At 40.0% G+C, this 11487-nt stretch overlaps 1 protein-coding gene across 1 annotated transcript; it reads right to left on the bottom strand.

Annotated features, from left to right (window-relative positions):
* Positions 1-264: 264 nt before the first annotated feature.
* Positions 265-1989, bottom strand: LOC148030554 (cytochrome b5-like). The gene is made up of 3 exons (XM_087686904.1): positions 1670-1989; positions 791-857; positions 265-658 (listed from the first exon to the last, which is right to left on the bottom strand). The coding sequence occupies exons 1-3, from the start codon at positions 1754-1756 to the stop codon at positions 405-407; spliced, it is 408 nt and encodes a 135-aa protein (XP_087543030.1). The 5' UTR covers positions 1757-1989; the 3' UTR covers positions 265-404.
* Positions 1990-11487: the final 9498 nt, after the last annotated feature.

Below are 11487 nucleotides of genomic sequence, written 5' to 3'. Positions count from 1 at the left end.
CAGCACCCCTTACAAGTAAAGTTCATATTGTGGATTAACAGCTGATTCAAACACCAAAGCTTTCCACATTTTACAAATCATATCTCTTTCTGGACTATTACACTTCAGAAAGTCCAGTTCAATCCCCTAAACAGCTTTCTTCGAGCTGCATTTACATGCTGACCGATAAAACATAATCAAATTGCCCACGATCAGATTCAACAAATCAATGGCTTCATGTGAACCATGGAATAGCCTCTTTTCTGCATTTCTGCACAAGCAAACTTTTTCAACTGAATGGCTTCACCTAAGCCATGTTTTATATATATATTAGCCTCTCTTCTGCAATTTCTTGATACAACGTCTGGGATGTCCCGCAACTAATGGCACATGAAAAAGGAAAGATGGGTATTGCAAGTCAGAAGTTACTCCTTGCTCTTAGTCAAAACCCTGACAGCCAAAGCTAGACCCAAGATTGCAAGGGGAACCAAAAACTGCAGAATTTTAATTACAAAATCATTTGTTTTATCGGGATTGTAGGCAGCTTGTTTGGGGGGCACATATGTTTGCCTCTCTGGAATGGTTGATACATCAATCTCACCCACATAGTAGTCCTTCATCATATCTTTCGCGCTCGTGCTATGGCCAACATCCTCGAAATCACTTGTGGCATCCTTCCCTGTAAGGCTTTAAATCGTGTTAATTCCACACAATGGCCTGATAACATCGCTCCATGCATTTGCATAGAGATCAGGACTGTGCTAAACTTTTACAGAATAAAATCATCTAGCAGCAATGGGATATGAATCACCTGTAGCAGATAGAAGGACTTCATCACCCCCTGGATGCTCATCTAAAAACCTTGTGACATTATAAACCTGCAAGCAAACAAAGGCAAAGGTCAATGTTTCATCCAAGTCCTGTTTGGAAAGGGTTGTAAAACAGAAAACTATGCTGCCCAAGATATTTGCATTTATGCGTTTGCCCCAGCAACTCACTTGACGCAGTTCAATGTGTGAGACTATGACTATTATTATGTACAACCCTATGGAGCTGAGGATCTTGCAAATGTGTAACTTCAGCTTTATTCAAGTTGAAGGCATAAACCTCAAAAAGGCTAGTAATTACAAGCTGCAGAGAGACCAATACTCATCAGGCTCTGTATTGGCTGATTTGTCACCTTGACAGCAACTCCAAGTTCTATACCATAACAATTACAAGAAATTGAAGGGTGAGCACTGAGTGTTGGGCAGGAGGCAGTCGTTTAAGAGGAACCCACAAGATCAGTTCATAGAACCAAGTTGATCAGTGTTTCTGAAGCATGCAAACCTTTAAGATCATTCATTCTGTGGGCATTTTTCTGTGTGTCCTAAAAGCTCATGCCCTCTGCTTTCACATGTGTCCAATTATAATCTACAATTTGTTACAACAGGTGTTATCAATGAAAAACCCTCAGTTCAAGGAGAAGATCAGCCTTCTAACAGCCAAACAAGTGCAACCCAAGCCTGAGATCTAGGCTTCTAGAAGGTAGCAGCCATTTTCTTCACTATGCAAAAGCCTCAGAAACTCTTCGCAGGCCTGGTTAAACTGTAAATTTGTGTTAAATTATGCGTCTGTGACTTCAAGTAGGTGCATGAGCATGGGAGAAAAAAAACTAAGGCAAGTGATGGAGGGGATGGATGTTACAGACCTTGCCGGAGATGATGAGCCAGCAATCCTTGGAGTGGTTGTGCTCTGAGACCTCTGCAAGAGTGTAAATCTTGGCACCGTCCGCCATGGCCGGGAAGTATTACAGTTCCTCAAAACACACACACACACACACACTTTCTCTCTCTCTCTCTCTCTCTCTCTCTCTCTGTCTCTGTGTATCAGTGCACACGAGCTCTCCACGATACTACCTGCGCTTTAACTACATATAGCTACAGACAAGTAATGCAATTCTCTCTCTCTCTCTCGCTCTCTCTCTCGCTCTCTCTCTCTCTCTCTCTCTGGGCTTGTGTTTCTTGTCATATTGACTAGTCATGCCAAGGATACTTTCTCGATATGTTTCTCTGTGGTCATATACCTTTGTTGAACTTTTCTTTGTTCTCTTTTCCTTGGTGGTGTTGTTTTCGTGCAAAAGATGCACCCTCCTCCTCCTCCTCCAGCCGCCCCAGTGTTCACGAAATATTTTTTGGGGTTTTTTTTAATCAAATTATAATAATTTTCAAATATCTTTCAGATATCTTAATTGTAAACATGACAAATGTGTATTCTAATCCAAAAATACTCCAAATTTTTTTATTTAATTTATTGTATCTGCCACCAATTTTTTTTTTTGTAAACCCTGGCCTAAGATCAACTCTACTCAATGTAGAAGCCTCAATTACACTTCTTCATATTTGTTAGTAGCTACCCCTAGGAAATTTTTCCCTAAATCTAAAGACGTGCTCCATAGTCTTTAAAAACTAAGGATGGTCTTGTGGAACTTGTTGGTTGGTCATGTTTGAGGGGTTGTAGAGTCTATTCATTCATTGATCCGTTAGGCTTGCGTGGAATTCTTCCATGGCCATAACCACTCTGATCATGTGAGATGGGAGAACAAAGTTATCTGACCTACCTTTGGGACATGCGCCAAAATACCATTAGGACATGTACACACGCACCCGCACATGTGTGCACACACACTCCCTCGCTCTCCTCCAAAATGAAAAAGAAATTTGATTTGTCCATCTTTGAAATTCATTTTAGCCACCCATACATGACCTCGAGATGGATGGAGTGCATTTTTGCAAGTCATATGTATTTATGCTCTCAAAGAATTCAAAAACTTAAAAAAGGGTGTGCCCTACATTTCTCACTACTATTCGTGTGTTATTATGATTGCCTGGCTACTTCCCCAAGTATGAACTTTGGACTTAACTTTCGAGTTTGCCAACTTTTCAATTTCAATTTGGAACCATCAATGCAATTGGAATTGTTTAATTAAAGTGGCTAGATTATGAATATATTGATCCCTCAAAATCAAAGGTGAGGTATGTATTTCAAACATGTCCTAGAAATTAGTGTTTACACATATCACCACGCTCTTGGCATTGAGAATTTATTTGTAGATTCTTGTTGAGGTACATTCTCTTTCTACCTATGGATGGGGTCTAGCTCATAAAGTAAATTCATATACCTATATTGGACGAAAACCAATGTTTGTAGCTCCTACAAAGTGAGCTTAGAAGCATGTGACAACAATGCTTGATTCTAAATTATCTATGGTTGAAGGTTTATCTCTTGTGACACATGTACATTTTGCAAACTACTAAATCATTTTAGTGAAAGTGTTTCAATAAAAGTGTTTGTATAACCACTTGAAATTGCCATTGAAAAATCAAAGAAAATTTGGTAAGAGTTAAAATCAAGTCAATTAGGATTGTGTTCCAATATATCTATCATGTGTTAATAAAACTATTGCTAGATTGAAGCGCCACAAGCTCACAATCCTTGGGATTTGTATGAGTTGGGATCAATTTTGTTGTGAAGTCTTAATAGTAGCAAATTACTTTGTCTATTCATTAACCTAGAGTTTCTTTAAATATTACATCTAGCAATGTCTCATTGACATGAGCTATGTGAAAGATCTCGAAGAACTAGAAGAGCAACAACACTAGATGAAGGTTGACATCAGTAGGGAAGCAAGGGCAATGGAAGGTCTAGGTGGGGAAAAAGACATCTAGGTGCCCTTTCAGGACTTTGAGCAAGAATTTGTCCATTCCCTTCATGTAGGAAGAAGGGATTCTCAAGGACATCTCAAAGGCTAGTTCATTAAAGGCCTAAAGGTCGAATGGGTCCATAATGGAGTTTGAATCTTATGTACAATAAGTAAAAAATATTCAAGTAGATTCTAATGTTGTCTTTAAAACATTTGCCACTAACATGCAAAAAAGTTTGTGAAGTTGAAAAGAGCTCCCTTCTTGGTGCTCAAAAGAGACTCCATCAAGTCAGTCTTGCACTTCCTATGGAGTCTCTATGTGCTCGCTAGTTCAACTTTGCCATTGTTGGTCTTTTCATGTATTTCACGGGCGAGCTTCCTATGGAAGAGAAGTTCACTTAGTGGTTTGCATCAACATTTCCAACTCACTACACTATGGTTGAGAGAAATTGGATGCCCTCATGCTTGATGGAGTACAAAGGAAACCCAATCCACATGGTCCCATGATTTGCAGGGTACTCCCACTTGGATTTCTTACTATTTGAATGCCTAGTGTGGATGTCATTCCTTGAACTTCACACGCTCTTTTATGCACACATCCAAGATTTTGCTAGTAGCTTGGGCAAAGTCTTGATGAGTAGAAGGTCGAGATGGCCAAGATCCCTTATGCATTTGCAATGGGCAATTTGATGTATGCCATGATAGCCACTCGTCATGACATAGCTTTTGCAGTGGGAGTTGAGGTATGCTATATGGCTACACCTTGTAGGCAGTATTAGGATGCCATCAAGGGTATCATGAGGTACCCAAAGGAAACGACAAATATGTGCATATGTTATGGTAGCTAGGATACATGAGTCATGGGTTACACTGATTGTGATTATGTAGGACACGCAGACAATAGAAAATCCACCTTTGGCTGTGTTTACCTTTGTTGGGGGTGCTATTTCTTGGATGTTCAAGGTGCAGAAATGCATGCCACTCTCTACCACAAAGGTCGAGTATGTTGTAGCCACCAATTGAGGCTTGCAAGGAGGCTCTTTGGTGGTTAGGCCATCTAGTGGTAAACCTTGGTATGATTGACGTGGTTCCTACACTGCATTTGGATTCTATGAGTACTATCCAATTAGCCAAGAATCCGATTTTCCATGAAGACAAAGCACATTGAGGTGCAAGACCACTTTATCAGAGAGGTCATTAAGGACAAGTCTGTTGACCTTGTCAAGATCTCAACTGACCAAATCCTACAGATTTTCTAATGAAAAGTCTCTCAGTAGAGCGTTTTGCCTTCCTTAGAAAGTTGATGAGTGTTAGATGAGATGACCTCTATTCCTCATCCTGTTGTACTCTATGCAAACATTGTACTTTGTCACTTCTTCTTTTTAATTCCCTCTTCACTCGAGGCACATGCACCTTTAAGTGGGAGGTTGTTGGGGGTAAAGGTGCCTATGCCTAGCCGCCTATGTATTACTACACTAACAGTACCCGCACCTGCACATTACAAGCAACGAATGCCCATCATTGTCACTTTATTCTTTTATTCTTTCAATGGCATTTGAATATAGGGAAGGATAGTCACACATTGTGACTGTTGGAGTTTCCACATCTTGACTAACTCTCTCTCTCTCTCTCTCTCTCTCTCTCTCTCCTCCCTCTCTCTCTCTCTCTCTCTCTCTCTCTCTCTCTCTCTCCATCTGCCATAGCTCACACCTCTCTTGCTTCCACTTGGGCTTCTCCCTTCAGATATAAGCATGTCTATCACCCATTGGGTTATTTAGTAGGCTTGGGGCATCTAGGGGTGCTCTTCAACTTGTACACCCACTTGCATGGCAATGCACGCTTTCCACCAAGCAAAGGAACCAACTTCATGTATGTTTTTTTTGTAAAGAGTCAAACTCTAACTACATGGTCCTCTCCCAAGAGTGACTATCACCACGGTGGATGGCCTCATCATAAGTGAGAGGCTCACCTGCATTTGTTACCATCACATGATCAACAGAGGCCTCAAACCACTCAAGAGAACATTTGGCTCTAGCAAAGCATTTCAAGGCAAGCTAAGGAGCCTACACATTCTATCTAACATCATGGTCATGGACTATTGGAACATCAGTTGCTATATTGCAGGTTGTCTTGCTAGCTGTATGGGAGTAAGAGGCTCCTCCTAAAAGATAACCCTATGTACCTCGACTATCTACTCAGGTTGTTTATGCATATTTTCCTCATGAAAAACTACATCATGGCTGTGGATGACTTTTCGAGCCTATGGATCCCATAGGTGATAACCCATCTCACCTACATCCCCATAAGCAATAAAGATGCATTTCACGGACTTAGGATCCAACTTTGTGCACTTGTCCTTGTACACATGGTAGAAAGCCTCACAACCAAAGACATGCAAATGATCATACAAGGGAGGTTTTTTAGACCACATCTCCTTTGCAACTCGAAAGTTAATAGAATTGCAAGGAGATTGATTGATCAAGTATACGGCAGTCATCACTGCCCTAGCCAAAAATTGATGTGGTAAGCCTACTTGGCTAAGCATACTATGGATTCTTTCCTATATTGTCATGTTCATGCACTTAGCCATACCATTTTGGGGTGGGGTATATGGGGTGATCAACTAACACTTAATACCCTTTCCATTGCAAATCTTCTCAAAGACTTTAGAGACATAACCCCTATTATCTGACCGTAGGCATTTGAGCCTATACCCAGACTAGTTCTCAATCAATGCAAACCAATGCTAAAATGTAACCAAAACATCATATTTCAACTTTATGGGATATGCTAGACCTTATGTGAGTAATCATCAATGAATGTGACAATGTACTTCGCACCTCCTAACGACTAACAGGGCATAAGTCCATAGACATTAGAATGAACAATAGCCAAAGGCTCACCCATGCACAAAGTGCCAGACTTCTTATGCATACTACGTGTCTACATGCCATACAAACAATGATCACATGAATCAAAACACTTATAGTCAAGGGGTGGAAGATACTGCAAACGAGTAAGCGTTTTCATTCCCTTTAAGGACATGTGCCCAAGGCGACAATGCCAAAGAGATACATATGGAACTACAACCATAGACAAAACATGATCTACGGATCCAGATACAACCAAGGGATATAAAGTGCCAAGACTTGACACCATGTGACAAAACAAGGTTCCCACCACGAGTGATCTTTCAAGAAGAATCCCCAAAGGAAACAAAGTAACCCTCATCATCCAGTGTGTGGATGACTTTTCGAGCCTATGGATGATAAGACTCTTCTAAGAGCCAATACATGTCAAACATTATGCAAAGTGTGCATACTACCTAAATCAAACTGCAGTCGAATATCACCAATACCAACTATCTGCAATGCCAAGTCATTCCCCAAATGGACAAATCCAATCATATTGTGATAGAAGTGCAATGCCAAGTCATTCCCCAAATGGACAAATCCAGTCATATTGTGATAGAAGTGGAATCACTCTCTATGAGGGGTCAAATGAAAGGAATCCCCTAAATCCATCAACCAACACTGAGTAAAACCAGACAAGGTATCAGATAGCTATGACTCATCCAAAGAAGAAGCTGCAAGTATGTAATCATCATCAAAGTCAAGTTGCTACACTATATTGATTTCTTTGATCTTAACATTGGACTTAGCAGGGATAATGTTGCGATCATCAAACTTGTCATGTGCTTTCCCTTTTCCCTTTTCCTTGTGCTTTTCATTGCATATTTTATGGCATTGTAGCCTAATATGTCCTACTTTTCCACAATAATGGCATGTCAAATTAGACTTACGTCCACGAAACTTACTATTAGACTGTCCACGTGACTTAGAATGAGACTTTTGTGAGTCTCTACCATGGTGCTCATTCCTACTCTTGCCATCATGGTGACTCCGAATAGTTAAAGCATGAGAAGTACGAGAAGCATCCACATGCTTCCTATTGATCTCCTCTGTCGTGAGTGCATCCTCTACATAAGATAATTTCATCCCATTCTCGGGCATATTTGCACACATAGTAGTACAAAACATGTCCCAAGACTCAAGTAGTGTGATCAACAAGAACAAAGGTGGAAGATTATTCTTAAAGTCAATAACCGGTACCTTCCCTCATACGAAGGTCCATAAGCTGCTTTAGCATACATTTGAGAAGTAGGGCTTTGCTTATCATAGAGATTATGGATTTTCTCCCAAAGATCCCATGCAGGTTGCCCATCTGTGACAACATTATAATAAACCTAGTTGTTGAGGGATAGGATAATCGTGGACCTACAAAGCTCATCTAAGTTATCCCATACATCCTAATCGTGACCTTTAGGCTTAATGCTTTTATATTTGATCGGCCTCATGTGAGATTTTTGCACCAAAAACCTACCAAATTTGGGCCTTCCAATAGCCGTAATTGCTGCCATCCAACTTTTCAATTGAAGATGGCATTGTCATTTGAATGACCAGTCATACTGTAAGAAAAAGAGTCACAATATAGACCAAATAGGCTCTTGTAATACTTGTAAATAGCCCCAAAACAACTACCAAAACAATCTTGAAAAAAAGAGGTATAGACCAAATAATGAGCTATCCACAAACTATGACCAAAATAGCATCAAATGGAGGAGACTGCTCTCATAAATAATACAACAGTCTATGATTACAACATTCTAAAAATGAAGTACATCATACTCAAGCTCACTGCAAATAAAATCCAAAGCTCGATTGACATCCAAGTATCAAGTAAGCGACTCCCAGTGGAACAAAAGTCAGATGTTCCAACTGAGCAAATAAAGCTCAAACCCTCATGTGAGTGGCATTCAAGTATCCAAGATATATCAAGTACATAGTTAGGAGCATAAGACCCAATACAAGTTTTAAGCCCATAGGGTCATAGACCTTTGAAGTATCCCATGAAGTAATTAACAACCAATGGCAAATGTCCTAAGATCATTTAATCAAATCTCAAATGTATTCAATAGCATAACCAAGCACAGAGATTTAATGTTATGCATCAATACATCCAATAGAATGCCGGAATAGCATGAAAAAGCATTAGGCATAGACTATTTGTGTTAAAAGCTTGCTATCCACTGTATGTACAGTAGTAAAATGATAGTCAAGACTAAGCAAAAGTGAGCTCAATTAGAGCCCAAAAGCATTGTGGGAGCATGGCCAAGCATGTGGCATCAACCATAGACATCAATGTATCATCCCAAGTAGCTAGGAAGCATCAACAAGCAATAGGCATATGCTTTCACTAGTGTTCCTTGCAGTTGACTTTGGAGCAAGTTTTGGATTTGATACCAGGGTTTAAAGAGAAGTTACTCCTGAAGATCAGGCAGAAGCAGCAGGAAGTTCTTCAAGGTACAATGGATCAAGAACAAGCAATTCCTGATTGTAAGGTAGTCATACCAACTCAGCAGGAGGTTGTGGATTACCATGTACCTACTATTCAAGTTGAGTATGCAGAAAGAAAACATGATGATGTCCTGTTGGATGGAGGTTTAGGAGTTAATATGCTTCCTGAACATACATATTTGGCAACTAAGCAGGAGGAGCTTTTACCAGCCCCATTTCAGGTCCGGATGGCAGATCAAAGGAGGTTACAGCCTTTGGGTATCTTAATGAATCAACAAATTTTAGTGGCTGGTCTAAAGTTCAGGGTGAGCTTTGTTGTGCTGAGAATGTCAGAAATTGGAGACTCTTATGCAATGCTTTTGGGGAGACCGTGGTTTAGATTGGCTAAACTCAAGCAGGATTGGGGAAATGATTATGTTTGTATTCCAAGAGGACTTAAGGAAATCAGGTTATCTACAGTTAATAAGGTTATCTTGAAAAGTTCAGCTAGACCTATGGTGGCTCAGACTATTAACCTTGCAGATGAAGTAGAAGATGATGAGGAGGAATTATTTCTTCAGGCAAATCCTTCTGTGGTTCCAGTTTTTGAGATAGATGTTGATGGGATTATACAAGGGTATCAGAAGCAGCCTCATGTGGCTGGAAATGTTCTTTTGGAGCATCAACCTGTTGAAATTGCAGGTTAAAATCAGTCTGGACATCAAGCAAAAGGTCTTCCTGAAGGTCCAGAGCATCCTGAATTTTAGGACAGGTCAGAGGATGAGCAGGATAAATTAATTCAGGATCAAGGCATTGTTTATCCTGAAGTTTTGCAGCAAGAAGGACCTGAAAAACAACAAGCTGGTATGGACAGTTTCATGGACAGTTTAGGTGTATTGGATGAAGAGGGGCAGAAAGCTATTGTGCAGGCTGAATTAAGGTATGAGCATACAATGAGAAGATCTGCAAGAGTTGTTGAAGATGATGTTCAGGAGCTTGACTTGAATATTGAAGGAGCCTAAACCTATCAAGGTTAGTATTTTTGTTGAGGACAATTTCAAGCAGGATCTAATTCAGTTGTGCAGAGAGTTTCGAGATATCTTTGCTTGGGATTACACAGATATGAAAGGATTTGACCCAGCTGTGTGTCAGCACAGGATAAATTTGAAGAAAGATGCTAAGCCCATTGTTCAGAAGAGGTATAGAATGAATCCTAATTATGCCAAATAGGTCAAGGAAGAAATTGACAAGCTCTTGAGAGTTGGGTTCATCAAACCAGTCAATGAGGTCACTTGGTTATCTCCTATTGTTGTGGTGCCAAAGAAGAATGGGAAGATCAGAGTTTGTGTTGATTATAGGAAATTAAATGCAGCTACTATTACTGATCCTTTTTCGCTTCCTTTTACTAATTCTCTCTTAGACGATGTGGCAGGTCATGAGATATATAGTTTTCTGGATGGGTTTTCAAGATACAATCAAATCAGGATGCATCCGGAAGACATGGATAAGACAACTTTCATCACAGAGTGGGGAGCTTATGTTAGCATAGTTATGAACTTTGGGTTGAAAAATGGACCGCTTGAGTTTCAAGGAGCTCCTCATAAGACATTTGAGCCTTATCTAACAACTTTTATGAGAGTCTTTATTGATGATTCTTGTGTATTTGGTAGCAGGAGAGAGCATCTCAAACACCTTAGGTTATGCTTTCAGAGATGCAGAATGTTTGGTATGTCATTAAATCCTTTCAAGTCAGTCTTTGCAGCTAAAAGGGGTGTGTTGTTGGGTCATATCTTGTCAGAAGAAGGCATGAGTATTGATCCCAGAAAGATTGCAGCTGTTCAGAAAGCTAAAGCTCCAGGTAATGTGCAGGAAGTCATGAGGTTTGTGGGCCAAGTTAAGTGGCACAACAGGTATTTAAGGTACTTATCACATATTTGTTCTCCTCTTACAACTCTCACTAGGAAAGGGATGCAGTTTGTTTGGAGGGAGGATCAGGAGAGAGCCTTCAGTATTCTTAAGAAAATGTTGGTGGTGGCTCCAATCTTGCAACCTCCAGCATGGGATTTACCTTTCCATATTTTTGTTGATGCATCTGATTTGGCTGTGGGAGCTGTTCTAATGCAGGATAACGTATCTGGTTGGTACAGACCAATTTATTATGCAAGCAGGAGATTAAGTACTGCTGAAAAGAACTATTCGGTAACTGAAAGAGAAGCACTTGGAATGGTTTTTTCAGTGCAAAAATTCATACATTATTTGTTGGGCAACCCAGTCATCTTTCATGTTGACCATCAAGCACTCTTTTTTTTGGTAAATAAGCCTCAATTGACAGGTAGATTAGCAAGATGGATGTTGCTGTTACAGGAGTTTGATTTCAAAATTGTTCATACTCCTGGGAAAGAGCATACTATAGCCGATTATTTAAGTCGATTGGGAAATGATAATTTTGAAGTTGGAGTTTCTGATCAGTTACCAGATGCTGAACTTTTT

The sequence above is a fragment of the Lygodium microphyllum genome, chromosome 10 (genome assembly GCF_053477565.2).
Source record: "Lygodium microphyllum isolate KBCC chromosome 10, Lygodium_microphyllum_v1.1.10, whole genome shotgun sequence".
NCBI classification, from domain to species: domain Eukaryota; kingdom Viridiplantae; phylum Streptophyta; class Polypodiopsida; order Schizaeales; family Lygodiaceae; genus Lygodium; species Lygodium microphyllum.
This window is presented reverse-complemented; position numbering and strand designations above follow the sequence as displayed.

Excerpts from the sequence above, each read along its gene's own strand:
- LOC148030554 (XM_087686904.1), bottom strand. The coding sequence starts at position 1,756 with ATGGCGGACGGTGCCAAGATTTACACTCTTGCAGAGGTCTCAGAGCAC. Across the intron at positions 858-1,669 it reads GGCTCATCATCTCCGGCAAG|GTTTATAATGTCACAAGGTT; the intron begins GTCTGTAACATC and ends GTTTGCTTGCAG. Across the intron at positions 659-790 it reads AGTCCTTCTATCTGCTACAG|GGAAGGATGCCACAAGTGAT; the intron begins GTGATTCATATC and ends AAAGCCTTACAG.